This window comes from Agelaius phoeniceus, chromosome 7, assembly GCF_051311805.1.
Source record: "Agelaius phoeniceus isolate bAgePho1 chromosome 7, bAgePho1.hap1, whole genome shotgun sequence".
NCBI lineage: Eukaryota > Metazoa > Chordata > Aves > Passeriformes > Icteridae > Agelaius > Agelaius phoeniceus.
This window is the reverse complement of record NC_135271.1, coordinates 24,190,307-24,213,757: the sequence shown is the minus strand read 5'-3', so window position 1 is coordinate 24,213,757 and position 23,451 is coordinate 24,190,307. Positions and strand designations below refer to the sequence as shown.

The 23,451-nt window shown below is 39.6% G+C and overlaps 1 protein-coding gene across 4 annotated transcripts in view; it reads left to right on the top strand.

Moving 5' to 3' along the window:
• The window catches only part of ALS2 (alsin Rho guanine nucleotide exchange factor ALS2), a 37,055-nt gene extending 15,350 nt beyond the window's left edge, over positions 1–21,705 (top strand). For 3 of the 4 annotated variants that reach the window (XM_077181266.1, XM_077181267.1, XM_077181268.1), the window contains exons 10-34: positions 39–210; positions 591–771; positions 2,485–2,550; positions 4,995–5,157; positions 5,948–6,079; positions 6,315–6,443; positions 6,729–6,799; positions 7,154–7,220; positions 7,509–7,711; positions 7,850–7,915; positions 9,309–9,407; positions 9,905–10,069; positions 12,197–12,308; positions 12,605–12,682; positions 12,795–12,928; positions 14,826–15,014; positions 15,277–15,394; positions 15,924–16,081; positions 16,817–16,939; positions 17,438–17,614; positions 17,998–18,043; positions 18,550–18,611; positions 19,092–19,241; positions 19,501–19,597; positions 20,966–21,705. In XM_077181266.1, coding sequence (XP_077037381.1) covers positions 39–210; positions 591–771; positions 2,485–2,550; positions 4,995–5,157; positions 5,948–6,079; positions 6,315–6,443; positions 6,729–6,799; positions 7,154–7,220; positions 7,509–7,711; positions 7,850–7,915; positions 9,309–9,407; positions 9,905–10,069; positions 12,197–12,308; positions 12,605–12,682; positions 12,795–12,928; positions 14,826–15,014; positions 15,277–15,394; positions 15,924–16,081; positions 16,817–16,939; positions 17,438–17,614; positions 17,998–18,043; positions 18,550–18,611; positions 19,092–19,241; positions 19,501–19,597; positions 20,966–21,004 — 2,997 coding nt within the window. In that variant the 3' untranslated portion in view covers positions 21,005–21,705. The remainder of the gene's footprint in view (positions 1–38; positions 211–590; positions 772–2,484; positions 2,551–4,994; positions 5,158–5,947; positions 6,080–6,314; positions 6,444–6,728; positions 6,800–7,153; positions 7,221–7,508; positions 7,712–7,849; positions 7,916–9,308; positions 9,408–9,904; positions 10,070–12,196; positions 12,309–12,604; positions 12,683–12,794; positions 12,929–14,825; positions 15,015–15,276; positions 15,395–15,923; positions 16,082–16,816; positions 16,940–17,437; positions 17,615–17,997; positions 18,044–18,549; positions 18,612–19,091; positions 19,242–19,500; positions 19,598–20,965) is intronic. The other variant, XM_054636285.2, reaches the window with a different exon arrangement.
• Positions 21,706–23,451: the final 1,746 nt, after the last annotated feature.

The following is a 23,451-nucleotide window of genomic DNA, read 5'->3' as shown; positions in this document are numbered from 1 at the left end:
AAGCTGCTGTTTTTTCTTTTCTCTTTTTCATCTTTCAGATAGGGTACATAAGCAATGTGATAGCTGGTGGTGACAACTGTCTGGCCTTAGTTGACAAAAATGTAATGGGATATATTGCCAGTTTGCATGAGTTGGCTGCTACTGAGAGAAGGTTTTATTTCAGACTGAGTGAGATCAAATCTCAGGTTCTTAGACCTCTTTTAGGTTTAGGTAAGACCTTATTTTAATGTTTTCCTTGATATTGTTCCCCCTACAGTTTCTGTTATGCAAAATTTAAACCTAATAAGATATTTTCAAGACAAAATTAAGCTCTTGCTTTCTCCCCTGTTTGGATGAAGAGGTGAAAGACAGTTGCATTTTGACAGTGTTCATTCTGTTAATATTTGCACTTTCCTGATGGTTTCACCTGAAATACCTTCATTATTTGATCTGTATTTAGTCCAAAACTGTTGAATTTCTGATTCTGGATAATGTATCCATGAGATGAAAGTGTTGATAAAACATCTAAACAGCACCATGTTGAGATTCTCTCTGTTAATGGGTGCTGCTCTTTCATAAGGTAAGCTAAATTGCTTTCTGGTCTGTTACAGATAATTTGGGCAATGCAAATACAATCCAGTTGTTGCAGGAAATGGCAAGCAGGTTCAGCAAGCTGTGCTATCTCATTGGTCAACATGGAGCTTCTTTAAGTAGTTTTCTTCATGGAGTAAAAGAAGCCAGGAGCTTGGCCATCCTGAAGCATTCCAGTCTCTTTTTGGATAGTTACACTGAGCAAGTATCCAATTCCCTCTCATCTTGAGTCTCTGCAGGCTTAATCTACTGACTGCCACAAGCCCTGAGTTAAGGGAAAGTAGGTCACAAGGAAAGCTATGTGACTGTTGCATTGTTGTGATTTAGAAATGTGTGGAGTTTTACACAAATGGATTCATTTTGTAGTGAGATGTATTTCCCAGTCTTCACCAGTGGAGCACATGAACAGCCTCACCTTCCTTTGTGTAAAACTCTGGGTACAGACTCTTCTTTGATTGCTGCCTATAAGCCTAAATATTCATCTCTTATTAAGAACCTTGTAGTATAATGTGATAAGACTTACCATTGCTAGGCTGCTAATTCAAGCTACCTGTGGGGTTTATTGAGGTTACAAAATGCTTTTTCAATAGTCATTAACTAAAGATTGTCTTCCAGATGAAAATTCTTCTGTCCTCATGCCTGCTAAACAGCTGACATTACACCTGTCACCCAAAAGCTGGAGCTGCTTTAGTACTGAGAATTAAGTCTGGATTTTCCTAGTTACTGTTTTTATTGGCTTAATGCATTTGGGAGAGAAGATCTGTGCAGTCAGCCTGTTCTCTGTCTTTCCCGTCAGTAACTTCTAGTTTCTGGACAATTTTATTTAAATGTGACAGAAGTCTCATCATACTTAATAATTACAGTTTTTTGTGAAAAATAATGGTTTAACAGAAAGTTTAAAAGTGTTGTATCTGAATGTAGCCTTGGTTACCAGATATCTGAAAATATCTAAGGAAACAAAATTTTGAGATTATCTACTTCAGTTGTTATGCAGTAGTTGTCAACTTTGTTATGCAGTAGCAGTTTGATGGACAACTAGTTGCACTTTTTTTGAACACAGACACAACCAAGAACGTTTTTGCTAGGTTAGTGACAAACTTATGCTGTATCACCCTAAAAGAAGCTTCCATCTTTATCATATAGATTGTTCATAATTCTAAATATGTGTTTTCTCATTTTCTTACTTAGTCTTCAACTTGAATTTTTCTTGTAACCTAGATTTTCAAAATTGGTTCTCATTACTCAGAATAGAAGGTTTTAATTTTTTCTTCCTCAAAGACTGAAGTACCTAATCTCTGTTCTCATTACTGCTTGTCTTCTGCTCTCCCCCTTTGCTCCCTATTGCTTACATGTTTTTATGTGTATGGCATCAGAGCCTTGGTGTTACACCATGAGTATCTTTCAAGGATCAGTCAGGCAACACAAGTATAATCTGTTAAATGGGCTAAGCAGAGACCTCTTCCCTTGGAGAAATGTGGTTTTGTTTTGTTTTTCTAATGATGGTGGAGAGAAGTCATAGAATGTTGAATAGCAGGAAAAGAGAAAATTCCTCTCTTGAAATTTCAATCCTGATTGTAATTAGAAGCTAGTAGTACTAAATGGTTCAAACTAGAAGCTAGTAGTACTAAATGGTTCAAACAGGTAGTTTATTCTGTACAAATCTGAGAGAAACAAAAATAAAATTTAAGTAAGCCCTCTGCATTGTGCTAATGGCAGCAGAAATGTGTAGTAGTGCATGTTCAGTGCTCCATGTGGAAGGTGAATGCCAAGTGTTCAGTAACAGAGTATTGCTCAAGTACTGTGTAACTTGTGTAGTAAAAGATATTACAGAGGTCATCAGAAACATTTCAACAGTTGCTGCTTTCTGGGATGTTTTCACTTTCTAATTGAAAATCTTTTTCTTCCCTATATTAGGTATTGTACTTCAGTAACAAACTTCCTCGTAATGGGAGGATTTATGCTCCTTGCAAAGCCAGCAATGTAAGCAAACCTTTACCATTTTTTGAACATTTTTATCAATTAACTGTAAAGAATGGAGAGTGTATGTGTGTAGTAATGACCATGCAGAGACTTGCTGTCAGCATACTTAAGTACACTAATTCCTTTTCCTTCAAATAAAGAGAAAGCTACCTCCTCTTAACTGTGATAAAGAATTTAGGTTAAAATGCTGCTGAGTTCATTTAGTTCATCTTGAAGGTGGAGAAAGGAGGAAAAACAAGCTTGTTATTGGGAGGTCCTTCAAAGAAACAGAGTTCAGATCACGATTTTTTAAAACTTTAGATAAATGAGGTTAAATGTTCATCATTATTCAGTGTTAGTGTTTATTCTTTCAAATGTTGCTGTCAAGAAAATACCAAAGAAAATTAGCTCCAGTAGATTAGATGAATTAATTTCATTTGAATTCTTTAAGTTTATGGAAGTGCTTTAAAATGATGCAAAAATATTTCTGCATGTGCATCTTCTCTGCCTCTCAAGGTTTCTTTGCCCTATTTCATGCATAGATGCTGTAAATGTGAGGAAGGAATTGTATTTTAAGGCCTGAGACAGTACAGTTGAGGTTTCCAGATCCTGAAGCTTTTTTCTTATTTCTGTAGAGTTTTTGCCTAGGAAATAAAGTAATCACGCTGGGTCTCTCACCCTAGTGCTTTGAAAAAGTTGTACAGAGGGTAATTTTTAATTTGTCTGTGGAATTGCTGCCTTTTCTTCACAAATTCTATAACTGGGACTAATTCGGTTAACATTTATGGAGCGCTTTGAATGCAGTGTAAATTATGGGACTGGAAGTTATTGGAAATGCTGGTACCTAGGACGAAGAAGATTCTGCAAAGTCTAAATACAGAATCACCCTGCTGAGAGACACCGAGAATCTTTTTTCATTGGTCAGGAATTTAAGGGTGACTCAGAGGAAATCTTAGTTCAAGTATAAGCTTGTTTATAATTCATACTGAAATCACCCAGTGCTGAATTCATCACATCAGTTGTCACTGCTGGGTGTCACAGCTTCTCCTACTGCAACCAGGGTCTCATTAGGTAAATAACACTTCAGGGAAGAGATGTGTGCAAGTTTTGTCCTGCTTCTTGCAAAGGAAAGTTAAGAATATTTTTGCTGCTAATGATGAATTTCCCGCCACTCCTTCCCTGAGGGGTACTGTCTTAAGTAAATGGTTAATGGTGTCAGCCCATCTTTTATGGATGTTCTGCAGCATGAATGCATTAGATGTAGTCCTGACTTTAAAAAAGGTGCCAGCTTCAATGGAAGTCTCCATAGTTGGCAGGTTTTTGAGAAGTCCTCTAAAAGAGTAGACAAGCTGTAATGAGTGTTGTCTGTTATTATTTGATGCTTTTCAACAGAGAAACCTCCATGTGAGGATCTCAAAATTAAAAATATCAAGCTGTCCAGAGGCATAAATTTAAAATTAGGAAAAACAGTCTTCTCTCAAAGGAGGACTTTATTCCTAAGGCTTGTTCAGTGACAGAGTTCTTAAGTACCACTAGCAGACCTGGACAAGGCACAGTAGTTAGTGTGAGATGGCATCTCACTAATCCTGTAGCATTCTTAGGGAGTCTGCTGTGAACTCTGATTTGTTTTGCTGTCCCTGGGGCCTGCTTTCTCAGCCTCAGCTGATTCTTGCAACTTGTGGTTTAACTGTTTGCCAGCTGGATGTGTTTCAGTGCACCTGTCCTGTGTGCTAGCACTGGTGAGCACACACCTACAGCAAAGGAGAGGGAAAAATAGGTGTGCTTTCCTTTTAATGAGGAAATCCTGGGTTTGTGTGCTAATGTATTGTCTTCAGAATCATTTCCCTCTTCTTCTCTGAACTAGATTAGTTCTCCCTCTTGGAAATCAGACTGAGGATTGAACAGATTTCCTATCTTTCTCTGAGGGAAGGATGTAATTTCTGTAGTTAGGGGAAGAACTGCTCAGTTGCCTTGAACAACAGAGGGAGAAGAAATTATTTCAGTACATTCAGGGAAGTGCACTAGAGCAAAGTTAGGATTCTTTCAGGCCTTCTTGCATGAATCAAGAGCATTAGAAACTTACTCCTCTAAAAGCAATGGGGATGTCTTTCCCACCTGTTTGTTCTTTACTCATCAAGTGGTAAAGAGGAAAAAGGCAATTGGTTATACTCCAAGTGAGCAACATAGTCAACTTCCTTCAGCTAATTTGATGACTGAGCATATGAAATTAGAAGTAAAAAACAAGTCTTGTGTTGCAGTTTTAGCTACATATCTTTACTGCTGTACTTCCTCAAACTAAATTGTAAATAGATGAATAAGCAGTGTGCATTTGCCCTTACAATTTTTATTGGTTTATGATAATTCAAAAAGGGGAAATCTGGGCTCATTTACATAAAACATCACTGATGTCTTAATGTCTTTTTTCTTCTCTCATCCCTCTGTTTCCCAATGGTCCCATCATTTAGGGACTTCTTGAGTAAAAACCAGGAGTTGTTACAGAAACTGTCTGAGAAGAATGAGGAAAACCTCCAGCTAGTAGAAGTTTTGAATGCTCTGTTTTTCATGCCATTTGGACGACTTCATAATTATGCCAGAACTTTGCTAAAGCTTGCCACGTGTTTTGAAGTGGTAGGATGGTTTTTCTATCTATAGTGCAATAAATAAACACGTGAAACTTATAGCTTGGAAGTAACTGTGTGAAGCAAATGCCAGGTAATTAAAACCAGTTTATTCCTCAGAGGAGCTACTTCAAACTTGTATTTGCTGCAGGGAAGATCTTGTAGATTTATTTGCATAATCTTACACCACCTGCACAAATCACATGACAGGTAGAAACTCGTTATTCTGCCAGAGCTTGTTTGTGTGCCTGAGTGCTTAATTGCAAATACATTGTTTTGATGTTTGCCTGTTGCTTTTCAGTTTCATCTGGCATCATTGCAGCTACCCTTGGCTGTAATACTCTACAAAAAACACTACATATATATTAGGTAGACTTTTACCACCCATTTAGATGTGTATAATTACTTTGTTTTGAAATAAAAGATGACTAAACAGGCACAGTAACTACTTGTACATTTAGCCCAATATTGTAATTAGTAATTTGGAGTATTTTTCCTGCAATTATGAGCACTACTTCTGGGACAGGTTGTTAAGCTGCAAGAAAGTAGATCATGCAATTGTGTATTAATCATTCTCCTTGTAACATTCAGGGACCTTCTTGTGATTTTTAAAAACTATCAGGACACTAACAGAACACGTGACCAAAAAAATCACTGTCTGCTCTGCTTATTACCCAGACCAACTGTTATGCCCTTAGTGCAGATTTAATGAAATGAGCAGTTGTGCTGCAGCTTGGTTGGTGGTGTTGGTACAGGGGATCAGCAGCACCCTCAGCTCTGCCTTACCTTGTGCCCTACAGGCATCTCCAGAATACCAGAAGCTGCAGGATTCTAGTTCATGTTATGAGAACCTTGCTGTCCATCTTAGCAGAAAAATGAAAGAAGCAGAATACACCCTTGGCTTCTGGAAGACCTTTCCTGGGAAAATGACGGTATGGTGATCATTTCTGGTCCATCTGCAGCTTGAGTCTCTTGCTCTTAGTGCCTGTGTCTATTAGTGATGCTGCTGTCCCAGTTGCACTTGCTGTGTTTTCCAGCTGGTGTTGCTGTAGGGTTCTTTACTTTGGAAAGGTTTGGAAAGCTTTACTGTGAAAGACTAAAGCACCAGCCTTCAGTCACAGTCAGTGAGAAGTGGGATTGTGTCACTTTGTGTTGACCTCCCTGCAGGACTCCTTGCGGAAGCCAGAGCGGCGTTTGATCTGTGAGAGCAGCAATCGGGCCCTGTCCCTGCAGCACGCGGGAAGGTTCTCTGTGAACTGGTTCATCCTCTTCAATGATGCTCTGGTACATGCTCAGGTGAGCCAGCTTGCAGCCAGCAACAAAACAACACCACATATTTTTCATATAGTGTAAAAATAAATCTGACATTATGTGTCTTTTTAACATTTGATTGCATTGCCCTGTGGTGTGGCTGGCATGGTTTCTGTTGGCTGTTGCTTGAAGCAAAGTGGTGGAAAGAGTCCCTAATGCTCAGTTTTTCCTAGTTCTCAAACAAAGGGGAAAAAATAAACCATTTGGAAAAAAATGGGGCCGCGTTAATGGATCAGTAACTGGTGATGTTTCCCTTCTCCTTTCCTACAGTTCTCAACACACCATATCTTTCCTTTGTCCACACTGTGGGTAGAAGCTCTTTCAGAAGAGGCTGGTAATGTGTGAGTATTCTTGCTTGTGATGCTGAAACAGTCTGATCTTTTGGGAGAGAAGATGAGCATTTTGTAATCAATTACTGTGAACTTGGAGTGAAATGCAGTGATTGCAGCCATATCTACCCTTTTTTCTTGTTTCAGAAAATGTATTTCTGTGTCTTAAAAAAAAGTTGTGTAAACATCAGAAAGAATAAGGTGGTCGAGAAGGAAGCAAGTCTTCTTTCTGCTGCTTCTTTTTATTGCTAACTTAAAGGGAATGCTAGCTGGGGTAGGGAAGAGAAAACACAATATCAATGCTCTAAGAAACCTTGGGGTTTCAGGATGGAATTTCACAGATTAAAGTATTTTTTCCCTGTGTAGGAACGGGTTGAAGATTACAACACCTGAAGAGCAATTTGTTCTTGTTTCTTCAACTCCACAGGAAAAGGTGGGCATTTCTACAATTTAACAGAGCTTTAGTGATACAGATGAGGCTTTTTCCCCTGCTGTGAAATCAAACTTGGAGAAGGATTGCCTGAGTATTCCCCAGTAATGAAATGTTTCTGCAGCCAAGTGTGCAGGCTGGCTATACATGGTGCCTGAGTGTAGCAGTTGTTACAGTGCACAGCACTGTGCTGAGCAGTGCCAGTGGCATGATTGTGCTTGCTGTGAAGGTGAGAGCCGGTGCAAAGACAGGTGCTGGCTAAATTCTGTCATGAACCACTTTCTGTTTCAGACCAAGTGGCTGAGGGCAATAAGCCAAGCAGTGGATCAGGCCCTTAGAGGGACTTCTGACATGATCCTGTATGGAGCTGGTGGGAATGTGCCAAGACAGGAACCTCCTATTTCTCGTAGTGCCAAATACACCTTCTACAAGGACCCTCGATTCAAGGATGCTGTTTATGATGGGAGGTGGCTTTCAGGAAAACCCCATGGAAGGTAAAAGCTTTGGAATGGAGCTGTTGAAACCAAAATGAGGTGGTTGCTGTAACAATAAGTAGGCTCACTCACAGAAGGTATCTGTAAAGTGCAAAATGAACAGATTATCTTACATATTTGCATGGGTTTGTATTTTAGAGGGATCCTAAAATGGGCAGATGGACGAATGTACTCTGGGACTTTCCGGACTGGGCTGGAGGATGGGTAAGATATCCTAAGTACTTGTGGAGCCAAGCAAGAAATACTTTTTGTTTTAGGAGCAAACAAAAAAACCTTTTTAATTAAAGGTTTTGCAGTGAATCTTACTGGCCTGTCTTACAACATAGTGATGCATCTTCTCTAGTGTTTTCTTTGCTATATTTCTGGTAGAGCAAAGGTTTAGTAATTTAGCAAAGAGACAAAATCTTGAATTGAGACTTCAGGGTTTGGGTGAAAACTAATGAGAGTATGTGATCTTGATGATGAAGATAACTAGTACAGAGGAGACTAAAAATAGGCTGAATGGAAGGTCTGAACGTTATCATGTTATCTGGTGAAACAAATAAAACCACTTGAAAATAACTCAATATATTACACAGCTTTGAATTAATCTCTGGACTTCATTGCTAAGAATCTGCTTAGAACACCGTTGAGGCTGAGAGATTAATTTATTTCCAAAGGCATTTTTATATGCATCTTGTGAGCAGACATGCCTGTATTGGGCAGGATAAAAATATGTGAGAAGTCTTACTGACTTTGAGATGTATTTTCAAAATACTGGGTTGGAGGGGAAATTGAAATGGGGTCTGACTGCAGACTGCTTTTTAAAATTCCTCTGGCCTATTGGTGTAATGTCAAACTATAAAACAAGATTAGAGCTTTGGTCATTTGTAACTAAGTAACTAATCCTGGAGATTTTAGGGTTGTTGGAGATGGAAATACTGCAAACAAGTCCCAGCCAGAAAGAAATGGATTAGTATTTAGCTGTAATTGCTGAAATTATCAAATGTATATACTTGTATTTCAGCATGCATGTTATAGTCCCAGCAGTTAAGAGCAGTGTCATACTGGGAGGACATATTCTGAGGAGAACCTTCAGAACTGGATTTTGATCTCCTCAGGAGATGAAAATCAATAAATACAGTTGTGTATCTCATTCTTTTCAGGCATACTGAAACTGTGAATAATTCCTTGTCACTGAGCATTATTAGAAGCTAGCATATTTTGAAAAAATTTTTTCTATAGTAATACATGCCCTTATCTTTCCCTGGAATAGAGTGTACTTGAATTATCAAGAGCTGAAGAAAATAATAAAGGTAGAAGCAGTCTTATGATTTGAAAAGACTCATGGCCTGAGAAAAACACTGCATTGTGGCTGTGAGAGCAGTATTTATAACATGTCACAATCAAACAGCAGAGAGCAGTATGGACTAAATTGACCATCTAGTGATGCTGAATTCTTACTTTCTTTTGTAAAAACTATCATCTGTGACTGCTGTAGATGCACAAAAATGAGAGAGAGCGTTCTGATTTTAGAATGGCTCTGTGATGTGTATCTGCTCTGTTAATGAAATGTGCTGGTGTTACAGCTGCTTGTGTTCCATCTCTGCCCTGGCAGGTATGGGGAGTACAGAGTGCCTAACAAAGCACTGAATAAAGAGGACCATTATGTGGGATACTGGAAAGAAGGCAAAATGTGTGGGCATGGAGTGTACAGGTAACTTGTGGCACGTGTGTTGCTGGCACTGCATGGCTGCAGGAGAGCAGGGCTGATGCCCTGACCAAGGCTCTGTGTGTAGCTTTCTGACGTTGCAGACTTGTGGTTGTAGTTAGTGTAGCTTATGTTCTGCTTTGCTCACAAATGCTACTTGTACAGTGGTCAGTTATTAATGTCTGCTCTAATGTTGCTGCCACCTGGCAATAAGAGAGGATTCTTTACTCTGAGAGATAAGTATCACCTCCAGTGGCCTTGCTTGTTGGGCAGAGAGTGGCTTTAAAACAATAAAGCATCCAAAGACTTGTATTCAAGGATCACTTTTATCCCAAACATACTTTAACTGTAGTTGCTGTTTGGTGTGGATGTAATGCAATTCCTAGAAGGAAAAAGAGAGGGTTTATCTGTTTGGGGGAAGCACCCAAGAACTCCCAAACCAGCCCCCCAGCAGAGCAGTAGCTGAAGGACTCTTAGCTGTTGCTGTGTTGTTGCTGTTGCAGCTATGCCACGGGTGAGGTGTATGAAGGGTGTTTCCAGGATAACATGCGGCACGGGCATGGGCTGCTGCGCAGTGGGAAGCTGACCTCTTCTTCTCCCAGTATGTTCATTGGACAGTGGATAATGGACAAGAAGAGTGGTTATGGAGTTTTTGATGATATCACAAGGTAATGCTTCTGGAAATCCTTAAAACTTGGGTATGCAATTGCAAAAAGAGTAGGAAAGAATTTGGTTTGTGAGTACCAGGAATACTGCATGTCTTTTTCTTTCTTCTTAATTGCTGGGCTTTCTGGGCTGATGGTATAAAGAAATGAGTCTAGGAACTGCTTTTTGGTGCTGCTTCTGGAGTGAGTGGTGGAGGGATTGCACTGTTTTTTTCTGTCTTGTTTTCTCTCGTACTCCTGCCTGAAAACTAGCTCTGAGTATGGTGTCTTACTGAGGCGTTGTGTTGTGCATGTGCTGAAAGTGTTAAGAATTCATGTGAGGAGTATTCTTTCATCTCAGGCCTATGAGACTGGGTTGTTCAGTGGCAGATAATGGTGCTCATGAACTTCAACTCATGCTCAGGTTTTCCATTGGCTTATTCTGCCAATGCAGTGGAGGGAAGATGCTTCCTCTCAGGGCAGATTACTGAAATGATGGTCTCAGAGACAGACTCGCACTAAATATTGCAGTAAATGAACCCTGAGCACACATCAATATAATCTGTCTTTCTGTCACCAATTTAATGGTTGTTTTTCTGGAAAGAGCTTTTGGTGAATGCCCAGGGAACTGTTGTTGGTTAACTGAATGCCCACTTGAAAACCCAAGCAGGCAAAAGTCTGGAGTGTAAAGGGGAGATGTTTTTCTGGAACAGAGCTGTTGTAACATCTCTAGGTATTTCCTCATGTTGGTTTTGCACTTAGTCTTGCTCAGGGCTGGTGGTTGTTCTTATTCTGTGGTGCCAAGACGTGTCTGCGTACTTTCTTTAGTCATTTATTTTCCTAGGACAAATAGATACCAGCTTTTCTTGCAAATCCTCTCACCTCCAGAATTTGTAAATGCAATGTTAGTTCATGGTGAAGGAGGAGTGTGGCATTTGCTTTTCACTCCAGAACTACTCAAACATGTGTGAGCTGCCCTGATGTAGTTTTGCTTCTGGTCTCAGGGAGGTAATCTGTGTATCTTTGTGTCCTCAGGATTTGTTTTCTGCACTTGTTCTGCAGCCCAGACAAAAAAGGAATATCTGCAGACGCTATTGCCTGCTGTCATTTTTGCAAAACAGTTATTTGAACAAGTGGGACTTTGAGTTTCCATCCCAGTAGCTGAGCATGCAGAATCTCTCCAAGGGGCCTTCACCCAGCAGAGGCCTCTGTAGCTGGCAGGATGAATCATCAGAGAAGCTTCCTGCCACCCTATGGGGCCAGTCAGCTGGGAAACACTCCTGAGCTTAGTTATAGTTGGCTTACTTTCTTTACTATAAACATAGTTTTTCCTGGGTACATTTAAAGGAAAATGCTTGGTAACAAGCAGAATTGTATCAAATCAATGACTAGTTTCCCTCTAAAAGCAGAAAAAAAGGCCTTGAGAAGTTAATTTTTTATTAATTGCATGGGGAAAATGTCACATTCTCTTTCAGAACAACTGGAAAAATAGGTTGTTTGGAAATATTTGAGACTTGCACTAAGTTTCAAACAACTCTAGCCTGACATCTATGCACTTATAAAGAAAAAAAGTATTTTAAATAGTCTGAAAGAGTATGATGTTTATTTGTAAGCAATCTTTAATTGTATAATAAATTTTTTATGTTGTGACCTTTGTTAGGCTGTTATATAGAAACTTGGTACAATATGATGTGTTTCTTTACAATATTTGTCCTCTTAATATTTCAAAAACGTCATGTATGACTTTCTAGGTCTCCCTCCTATTCCCCAAGAAGAATAGCTTGGTTTCTTTTGATTTTTTTATTCTCTTCAGTTTGAGCCATCAGACTTTAGGTAAAAGAAATAAAAACTTTGGCAAAACAAGCTGCTCAAGTTCCTTGGGGCGTGCAGTGGGCTTAACAGGGCTGCAGCACTGTTTCGCTTATCAGCTTGCTTGGATATGGCCAATTTGAAATGTGAATTGGGAAAGAAAGTTCACTCTAATTCATTTGTATCAAAAAGAGTCTGGTGAACCTCAACTGACAGACCCAAAGCAAGTGCTCTATGATGCTCTTCTGATGATTTCTGTAATGGTCATTGTGGCTGTAAAGCCAAAGAAAGACTAGAGATGTACTATTTAGGCTCTGTTTTTCCCACTTCATTTTTCTTCAGAGGAGAAAAGTATATGGGAATGTGGCAAGATGATGTTTGCCAAGGCAATGGTGTTGTGGTTACTCAGTTTGGACTGTATTACGAAGGAGCCTTCAGCAGCAACAAAATGATGGTGAGTTGGATACCAGACCCTGGGCTTAGGGACTTCTCCTCTAAGTGTGGCAGCTTTCTGAGGCACATGAGCGTGTGTTAGGCTGTGGAAGCTTTCTGTTCTTCTAATCTTCTATTGCCCATGCTTTTAGAATTGCCTTTATTGTTCCTGCTCTTACCTAGGACTACTTCAGAAAGAGCTTAAAAATTACCATTTGCTAAGAATTAATAACAGGTTTTCTAAAGTGCATCTTTAGATCTGTGGTCTGCCCTTCTGTTATAATTACTGCTTTGTGTTCTTTGTGATTCTTTTTGTAGGGGACTGGAATTCTGCTTTCTGAGGATGATACAGTCTATGAGGGGGAATTTTCAGATAACTGGACTCTGAGTGGAAAGGTCAGTATTACAGTTGTCACTTGTAAACTGTTAACCATCCAAGAAAATAAAAAGGTTGGCATTTGGTTCCCAAATGGATTTTAGTTAAATTTTTTTATTATCTTTTCTCAAGGGAACACTGACCTTGCCAAATGGAGATTATATTGAAGGTCTCTTCAGTGGAGAGTGGGGATCTGGAATAAAAATCACAGGAACCTACTTCAAACCTAGTTTGTATGAGAATGAGAAGGACAAGCCTAAAGCACTGTGAGTGTTGAATAATAAATAATTATTATTTTAAATAATAAATATGGTTCAGTATTACTTAGGAACAGAACAATTGTCTTTTTTCAAAGACCGGTCAAAAATACTTCTTCCAAAGAAACAGTGAAAACATTATGAAAACATTTTTCCTCTTTCTTGCTGCTCAAGAAATAAAGTAAGATAAACATACTGTTATAGTTATTCTTGTTTTAATTACTACTTGAATATGCAAATGGTGGCATGAAATTACAGGACAGCTGATGTGCTGCTACTGTGCTGTAGCAGTCTAAATGTTTTTTTGTTTATGTTGGAGCTGACTGATAGAACCTGAGTTCACAGCTGCTGCCGACTTCTGAGCTCCTGAGAAAGACTTAAGCTCCCTTAGAATGGTTAAGTTAATCACAGACCTCCCTGCCTTCTGCCAGTTACTTAGTTAGCAAATTAATGAATTAAGTGTGTCATTTTATAATGCCAGTGGGGATATATTTGGACAGAATTGACTAGATCCTCCACCTCTTCCAAACAGTGTGTAAGAAAATAGAAGGTTGCAGATTTGCTGAAGAGCATTTTAATACCTTGGCAAAGATCACTTTGAAAAGTATCCATAAACCCCTCTGTATTGCAGATGCCTTAGGGCAATTTGCTTAATTATTTCTGGGGAAAAAACCAAAACATGTTGAAGTTCTAATTGATATATTTTTGAGTAAAAGAAAGCAAAGTAAAGAGTTGATGGTGAGATGTTGCTATGTGGTAGCACCATGCAATGGTTTTGCCATTGCTGTATGGGATTCAGTATCTTGGAAACATGCTCTGAAATTTCAGATTAAAATGGGAAACACAGCTCTAATATTTTTACATAGATTACTTGTCAGTTGGCTTCCTGAAGCTTTCACTGGTAATTTCTTCTGACAGTGCTGACACCTACAACAGCATGCAAGTTAAGCAGGCCTCCCTGCTGAACTGAACACTTGCAGCTTTTGCAGCTGTCTGCTTTTTACCCCAGTAGGGAGTCTATGAATAAATGTATATACATATTTTTGAGGATTGCTTGTGAAATAAGGGTTTCATCTATCCTCTTCTGACTGTCTTCAAGTTGAAAATCTTCTGGTATAATTTCTGAAAAGGCTTAGAGCCTACGTTTTCTGCTTTGTGAAACTGGCAGCATGGGGAAATTACCTGTGTTGCTAGTTCTCATCTCAAATACACTGGAAGAAATATTAATGAGAGATCTGACAATTTCTGACACTTGATTTAAATCAAGATAGACCTGTTAACCCTGACAGCACTTGTTTCGAGAAAGCTTTTCAAAGCCGTAAATTTCATTATATGTCTGAGATATCTTTATATACATGCAAAGAAGAGCTCTTGCTTTCTTCTGGCTATAGATGATCCCTGAGCATGGTCTGGCAGTGAAAGGATGCCTGAACTGGTTTTGCTCTCTATCAGCACATCCCTAACATGCCCTGCAGCATTATGTGTAGCTACTACTTTAGGGTCAGAAGCTGTGTAGCCATCCTTGGTATTTATGTGGGTAGCTGTGCTACTTGTACACTCCAGGACAGAGAGATACTTGGGACTTACTTGTGCTGTGTCCTTGCTGTACAAATGTGTCCTGAGACTTCTGAATGAATACCAGTGATAAAGATAAGCACCAGCCCTTTGTTGTACCATTTCCTGGAAGGCTGCAAGAAAGAGTAAAACTAACAAGGCTCATAGCTGTCCTCTAATGTAGGTATTAGTAGTAGGCTCTAACTTTATTCTTAGTGATAAAACTTGGTTCACAGTAGAGTCTGTTAAGTTTCTCAGCTTTTGGTAAAACAGTGTGAGAGATGAGATTGCCATTAGCCATGGGTGGTTTTCAAGCTCAATGTGTTGTTTCATTGCTATTTGATTTTAACAGACCCACTGGTCATTTTATTAGGCGGAAACTTGGGATCCTGGCAGTGTCCCCTGATGAGAAATGGAAGGCAGTATTTGAAGAGTGCTGGAACCAGCTTGGCTGTGAGAGCCCTGGCCAGGGGGACAGATGGAAGGCTTGGGACAACATTGCGGTGGCTCTGACCACCAACCGACGGCAGCACAAAGACAGGTTGGCTCCTAGAGAATGTGTCACCAAGCAAAAGAGGATGGACAGGGAAACTGCAATTGCACTCAGCTCTAAACTTGAAACTGGCTGTGAAGTTTTAGTTAAAACAGCAGCAAATCCCAAGTGAAATCATAACCTTACTGCTCTGCACTACAAACCCTTTCAGGGACATGCTGATGTTTATTACTAGTTGAGTTGTTAATGTCAGGGATTTTTCCCCATTGTGTGTCTCAACCTGTACAATGTCTGTCTTTTTAAACTGCAGCCCAGAATTACTGAGCCGCTCACATACTCAGACACTGGAAAGTTTGGAGTTCATTCCACAACACATTGGTGCCTTCACCCTGGAAAAATATGAAAATATAAAAAAATATTTGATAAAGGTATTGTGACTGAAATGCTCACATAATAAGGCATGACAAGCTCACTTTGTAATAGCTTTCCTAATTACTTCCATATTTGTACTCTTGTAATCCATAGTTCATGTTTGCTCATCACTTAATGTATTGAAGTCCACAACTAAGACTAAAATAATTGAATACCTAATGAATGATCTCTTAAAGTCACTTTCTGTTCAGTTACTGTTTTCATTCTTTAATGTTGGATCCCAGCAAAGCATCTTGAAATACTTGCTAATTAGCATGTTGATTTTAAGAGTACTGGGCAGATGACTAGTCCAAGTAGTAGCACAAGTTCTTGTACTGTCTTGACTCCTATAAATTGTGTTTAGATGACACAGAAATTTTATAATCCAAATGGCAATTTGTTAAATATAGCTCATTTTTGAGATACTTGTAATATTTTCTTGAAAGCCTGTTGTTGGATCTTTTACCCATCTGTCTTGGATTCCATTTTTTTTAACTTGTTTGCCATTGACCTATCTGACTGGCCAATTAATATTCATTGTCTCAGGCTTGTGATACTCCTCTGCATCCCTTGGGCAAGCTGGTGGAAACTCTGGTGGCTGTCTACAGAATGACCTATGTTGGTGTAGGAGCCAATCGACGACTGCTGCAGGAGGCTGTAAGGGAGATCAAGTCCTACCTCAAACGCATCTTCCAGTTGGTCAGGTAATGAGACTCATTTCCAAGTCAAACTGCTGCTGAATTCATGAAAGCTGCCCCATGTACTGAAGCTGTCTAGTGTTGTACAGTTCAAAGGTGCTGGCATTGTTACTTTATTTTGGGGGTTGCTTGTATTTTCCTATCTTTCTAAGGAGTCTTGAATATTTTGTCGAAAATGGAAAAGCTAAGCTCTTTACACCTAGTGTGTTACATCGTACATTGTATTTCAAAATGTGGCTGTAAGCAGCTCACCTGGAGTATGGATTTACAGTTTAGTGTCTGTGGATATTGGTGCTGTGCAAAGACAGTGTTCAAAGGGTATAGAACACTAGTGAGGATACGGAATCCCAGTGTATTCCGTGAAGTTCTTGCCAATATGGCATTACAGTTCTTACCAATGGATGAACAATCTTCCTATGAAGAGCTGGCTTAGATTCTTGAGAATAATTACAGCTTTAATTGTGTCCTGCCAATCTGAAAGCAGAAATACTCCAAAGTACTAACAATTAGAAGCCTCATCTGGAGGGAAGTGATGTTAATGTAGGAAAGGTGTCCTTGTAGGGGTTGGCCTTCCTACGTTTTCCTCCAGGAAGCTGGTACTCTGTGTGTGTTACCTGTGCTGTCTTAGCCCACCATATATTATTTTTGCTGTCTTTTTTCTCTCTAGTCTTGCCTTTGTGCTGAGATCTGTGGAAACGTGTTGATGTGACCTCAAATGCTTGTACGTGTGTTGCCTTTTAGGTTCTTGTTTCCTGATCTCCCGGAAGAGGGCAGCACAATTCCATTTCTGACAACGGAGCCAAAAGGAAGGCGATCGTTTTGCAGTGGGAAATCTGATTCCAGATCAGAATCTCCTGAGCCAGGGTACATAAAGGAAAAACAAATAAAAACTAACAAAGCCTTTATTTTATTTGTTGCCTTTTTTTTCATCTTTGGGGGAAGAAAGATAAACAATAATTCAACTGATGGATCTAAGCAGTGGTTTTTCTTCCCGTTGGGTTCTGATGACAGATTCTGATAAGCAAACTTCCATGTTATGATTGTAATAAGCATTTCATGTTTGTCCGTGCAGTGGTTCTTTACCTAAAACAAAAATTGCTTTTGTCTGTTATGGGTAAGCAAGTTAAGGCTTGGGCCTGGGCTTCAGAAAAGCATTTTGGATAAGAGCACTGGAGATAATTTACAATCTTATCAGAGTTGCTATTTGATGGATTTGTACTTATTTTTTTACTCTTATCCCTCATAGAATAGGCTTGTGCTACATGAAAGATTTGTTCCAATGATTTTCATTCAATTTTTATAGATAATTAGGTTTTTTATGTCTTCCTTTGCAAACCACCCCTTGTGGTTTTTTTGTTGCAGCTATGTGGTAACCAGTTTTGGCTTGCTGCTCCCTGTTTTACTGCCACGCCTCTATCCCCCTCTGTTTATGCTGTATGCCTTGGACAACGAGCGTGAGGAGGACATTTACTGGGAATGCGTTTTGCGCCTAAACAAACAAACTGATCTGGCTCTTCTCAGCTTCCTGGGGGTGCAAGCGTGAGTACAGCAAAACAGAAACTGGAACAGGTTATGGCACGTCATTAGGTAAAGCAACTAAAACAAAGCCCCAGCTTTCTAAAGTATTTTCTCTGATTTAAATGCATCTAGACACATCTTCAAGCTAATTAGAAGGGTTGACAGTGAATCAGACCTTCCCTCTTCCAAAACAGGGAGGTGGAAGGGATGAGAAGGAGGTAAAGATTGACGTTGCTCCAAAATCAGAGACATTTCAAATTACAGCTTCCTGGGTACCTGTGGGAGGTGTAGTTGATCCTGGAGGAAGGGCTGTTGTGTCTCAGAACATGATGACTTCATTCCTGTAATGCGAAAAATACGTTAAGACTACGTTTTCTCAGTGGACTCTGTTCGGTTTTTTGCAGGAAGTTTTGGCCAGGAACTGTGTCCATCCTTGGAGAGAGTAGAAAGGTATGTTCATTGGGCCTTGTTTACATGTTTTGCCCGGTGCTTCTTTCAAGAAACTGAAATCATCAAAGTGATCAAAGAATTTTTGGCCAGGGTCTTTGCTTAAGATATGCCATGTTATTATATTTCCCTTAAGTTTGCCTACTATTTAAATACTATAGTAATGACTTAGCAGGGACACTGGACTGGCTGATCTCCAGAGGTCCCTTCCAGCCCCAGCCATTCTGTGATTTCTTACAGTGGCCATCAGGCCAGCTTTGTTACTCACTCACTGACTTGGTAATGAATTCAAGAGACCTTTGCTTGGTCTCCAGTTATGAAAGTGTGAGAATGAAAGTCTAGCTAGGAGATTTTCAAGCTGCTTAATTAAGACAGTTATATCATTATATACTTTCTAATTAGAAAAAATGTATAGTTTACATTCTTAATCATTATCTTGTTGAAAGAGGCTCAACACTGAACAGTGGGGGTGCTGAACCTGTCTGATAAGTCTTACCATGATTACACAGGTATCATCAAACACAAAAGATGCCTGCTTTGCCTCTGCTGTTGAATGTTTACAGCAAATCAGGTAATTCTTTGTAATTTGTCTCTCAGTGTTTCACTGTTCCTGCTACAGTAGCATGTGGTTTATTGACTGGGATCCTTTACATGTCACCCTTTTTTGTTCACCTTTGTAAGAGAAGTCACTAAGACATCTTCCAGTTCTGAGTAAAGGTGCAATTTCTCCTGCTGGGGAATGAAGTGTTGCCTCTGAACATGCAGACACAGAAAATTAGGAATATTTTAGAAAGGAATTTTTCCCCTTTTACTACTATATTAAAACACCATAAAAGTGTGAAGAGAGTCTCCCTTGCAGTAGTTTGCCTTGGTGTGGTGCTTGTAACATGGGTCCTGTGCAGCCTTGGCAGCCCTGGCTGCTGCAGTGTCGATGTCTGACTGACCTCCATGGGCACAGGGAGGGCCACACTGGCCAGCAAACCCTTCCTAATTTAGATGCAGATCTCTCACTTCTTACTGTTATCCTGATTTGCTTTTGCTCTCCAAACAGTACCACATTTACCCCAGCTGACAAACTGAAGGTGATCCAGCAGACTTTTGAAGAGATCTCCCAGAGTGTACTTGAGACCCTTCAGGAAGATTTTCTGTGGTCCATGGATGACTTATTTCCTGTTTTCCTCTATGTGGTGCTACGAGCCAGGTAGGCACCAAGGGTGGCATCAGTCATAAGTGGTGAGCATAGACAGGACAAGGACTTCTGTGTTAAACACTCCTGCTGCTTGTTATAGGATTTGTTACTGGCTTTTTGTAACTATAAATTCTCCGATTTCACTGTTTGCTTTGGTCTGAAAAAGTCTTGAGCAGTCTTTATTGTGAAAAGGCCCCGAATTCAGAATTAAGAAGCATTATACCGGCAACTTGTGTTCCCATGTTCACTTTCCCACTCTCACATGTGGCAGGATAAGGAATTTGGGGTCTGAGGTGCACTTAATCGAAGATCTGATGGATCCCTATCTCCAGCATGGGGAGCAAGGCATCATGTTCACTACCTTGAAGGTATGAAAATTATTCAGAGTTATTAAAGGCTTTCTTTGGAAATAATCAGCTTTTAGCAATGAAGATCAGCTTAGGACAATTATATGAACATTAGGCTATAACTTCTTTGATTTTAATTGAAATTTTTTACTAGGATAGGCAAGGAAATTTAATGTAAAGTTTTGGCTAACCTCCTAATTGCAGGTACCTCTAAGAAAAATGGTGTAATGTGCAAATGTGGATTACTCAAAAGTAATATTGGTTACTGCTGGAGTGTTCTAAATGCTCACTTGTCATTCCCCTGTAACTTACCAAGCTTTACTCTCCCTATAAAAATTGAAATGAAGTGTTTCTTTGGAGATTAGCCATTCCATTAAAGTTTAAGTCTAACATTACATCAAGACTTTCCAAGAATGCAGTTTTAGGGGGAAAAAATCCACTCTGTCACTCTCCACATTTTATTAAGTATTCTTATCTTTTTAAGTATGGGAAAAGGAAGAGAATGTGTTTGGAAGAATATCCTCTTATACACTAAGACATTCATAATAGAAATACATTGTTTTGGTACCTCAGAACTGTTTATCACGTGGATCTTGGGACAAGTCAGCAGTGTGGAGCCTTTTAGTGGTGTTGTTTTGGAGGGAGGCTGTTAATCTCAAGTTTAAGGAAAAATCTTAAACTGAAGTGTTAGGTTATCATGATTGTATTTTCTGTCTGTGCAAACTCAAAAAAGTTGAGTTCCAGAGGATTTTTTTAAAGACCTATTAGTTTCATAAAGTGACCAAAAAGGAAGGTTTGCATTGGTTCAAATTTACTAAGGAACCTACATGGTGGAAGCCGAAGTACAATCTACTTCGCCATGAGTGCAAATGTTGTCTGAGACATTATATTAAGTTTCTGATCCTGGCTGACCTGACCCAGTGCATATTTGAACCAGCATCAAGAAGTGAATAACTCTCAACAGGCAGTCAGGGTGATGGAAACCTTTGCTTTTCACTCTGAGTGCTTTTGAAATGCTTCATCCCTGCATCCTTGTCCTGTAAAAAATATTTTCTGTTTTTGAGTCCTTCTGTCAAAGGGCAAAGAGAGACTTGTAACCAAAAATATGCTTTCATCTCGGCATAGTGGGAGCTGTGAAAGTATTAAATCCCAAATCATGCTATCTTGCTTGATTAGGTGTTGGATGTAACTTGTAACTTAGTCTCTTGTTGCTCATTTTGCTAGCTCATGTATCAGAAGGTTCTCATGTGTTGAGTGCCACTGTAGCATCACTGCTTGTAGAGAGCCTTGTCCTCCGTTTTCTTGCATAGAAAAAAAATCAACCATTTTGTGTGTGATGCTTTGCTGTGAACTGGCAATTGTGCTAATCTGAACTTTGTTTTAATTCAGGCATGTTACTACCAGATTCAACACGAAAAGCTTACCTAGACCATCATTCACAACCTGCCTCTGTGGGATAATCTGCTCAGTGGAACTTCACTAATAACCACTTCTTTCCTGAAATGGCCCTTAGAAATTACTTGGTTATAATTTTGCTGCTACAGATGAAAATATTCAGTTATTTCTTCTGAACTCTCAGTTCTAAGATTCAACTGAATCAAGACTGCAGCCAGAAGCTTTCTGTGAAGTGGTGATGAAGTTAAAAACTTGGTTTGTCAAGTACCTACCAAGAAGAAATACTTTCCTATTCTAACAGAAAGATAATTTACTCCTTTTACATTAACCGTGCTGCACAAAGGCATGGCATCTACATAGAACACATGTGAGAGTCTGGACCGCATGGCTTCCAAAGCAGTGGGTTTGTTTTTATTATTCCTGGTTTGTCAGCAGAAATGTTTAAAGGGAATGAATTGCACCACAGAACCATTTGGTCTTCCTGAATTAAGTTGTATGTTTGTTTATTTAAGAAAATAGAAATATGTTAGTATTTATAATGGGTACCTATAGTCTGTTTGGCGATAACGGTTTTGAGGTATCTGTGTTGAACAGCATTGCTGAATGCAGTATTCATGTGCTGTTGTGGAAATAATCACACTGTTATGGACTTCCCTATTTACTAGAATTGTAAATATACAGGCATTTACCATTCTTTCTGTTTATGAAATAAATAAAAGGCACCGACCACTTCAGATTTTGGCACTGAATGAAATGCTGTGCAGTGTTCAGTTTGCTTACCCTGAGGACAGACGCTGTCCCTGTCAGCCCTTGTGGGCTGATGGAGAGGTGAGAAGGGTGAAGGGTGCTCTTACACAGATGTGCTGGGTTGGCCTTGGTTAACACCAGGTGCCCACCAGGCTCCTCTCTCACTCCTCTCCTCAGCAGCAGGTGATGTCCGGTCCCTTCCTGGGAAGCAGGGCTTAGCATGCAGAGCTGTTGCCTCAGAAGCGAACTCCTGGCACCAATGCCAAGCACTTCCACTACAGGGAAGCTCCTGGGCAGTTCACCCTGCAGGCTGCATTGGGGTGGCTGCTCCAGTGGGTTTGGAACTCTGCTGTCACTCCTGGTTCTGCCTGTGCCTAGCCAGTGCTGCCTCTGAGGCAGAGCTTCAGTGCTTCCATGCTTCCCACTCGGAGCAGGACACACTAGGCTGTCTCTCCTGGCACTAATTACAAGGTGTTCCCCTTTGGGAAAGGTCCCTGCAGTCCCTTAGCACGATCCTGATCACACCTGCTGGAGCACTTCACCTCGGAGGCTGCAGAGAAGAAGTCGTTTCCCTGGGGAATCTGTGAGTGTGTGTATGTGTGTTCTGTGGTTTATGGCTAACTTCACTCATACCAATAACACTGGTGGATAGCTAGAGTATTGTAGGTGCCAGGACTGACTCAAAAAAATAAAAAACGGAGGGGAAATGGAGATTACAGAATGTTATAATAGCTTAAGTTATGTTAGACTCCATAGATAATGCTTATCATATTTTGAAGTAGTGGTCATGGCTTGTATATTGGCATCTAAATGGAAAGAACCCGTATGCCAAAATACTGTTGTGTTGAACAACAGCTGCAATGTAGTAGTTTTCATAATAAAGTAAAAGTAGTTGGTCTTTTCAAAATTATTTCTAGTTTTATCAGAGAAGGGGAAAGGGTAATTCTGGAATGATGATATTTAAAACTACTGTTAGGTTGCAACTGACTATAGTGATGAGAAAATACAGAGTGGACTTCATGTTTACAAACAACTTAGTGTTGGCTTAATCTTATTTTTTAAATTATACTGAATAATTCAAGGAGAGATAAGCAATAATATGAATAAAAGGGATGCTATAAAAAGCTAACTTGAGAAGGGGGGAAGACACAACTAGAGGTGAAGAGCATAATGAAGGATAAGGCAGAATTCAAACACTTCATCTTGCACTAGATTTAGCCTTTCCATGCAATCATCTCTTGTAACTCCATGTAAAAAAATAACTGAAGCCTGTAGGAGCAGACCTGCCCTTTAGAATGGGGCTATGCTGAACAGCTGAGTAAAGCAATGGCAATTTTCATCTGTAGAAGATCTGAGTTCAGGATTTATTTGCTTTTTGTGGGAGTCATAACCATGAAAAACAGATTTGGAATTGGTTTTTTCCCCTGTAACTGCTTTGAATTAGCTTTTTTTAAAATTTGGATATTTCAGAAGAAAGGATTTTAATATTACATTTTGTTTCATATGAAGTCCCAGATTGATTTTGTGCCTTAAAGAAAAAATGTAACCAGAAATGAGAAATTCTTCCATATTATTTCTGCTTTTCAAGAACAAGGTGTAGCTACGAATATGTAGCAACTTAAATGGTGTAACTTCATTGGCTGTGAATGGTGCAAAGCTGAGAACTACAAAACCCAAAGGCTACATCTGCCTTTACATATATAAACACAGAGAGGGGTATGTATGTATATGCT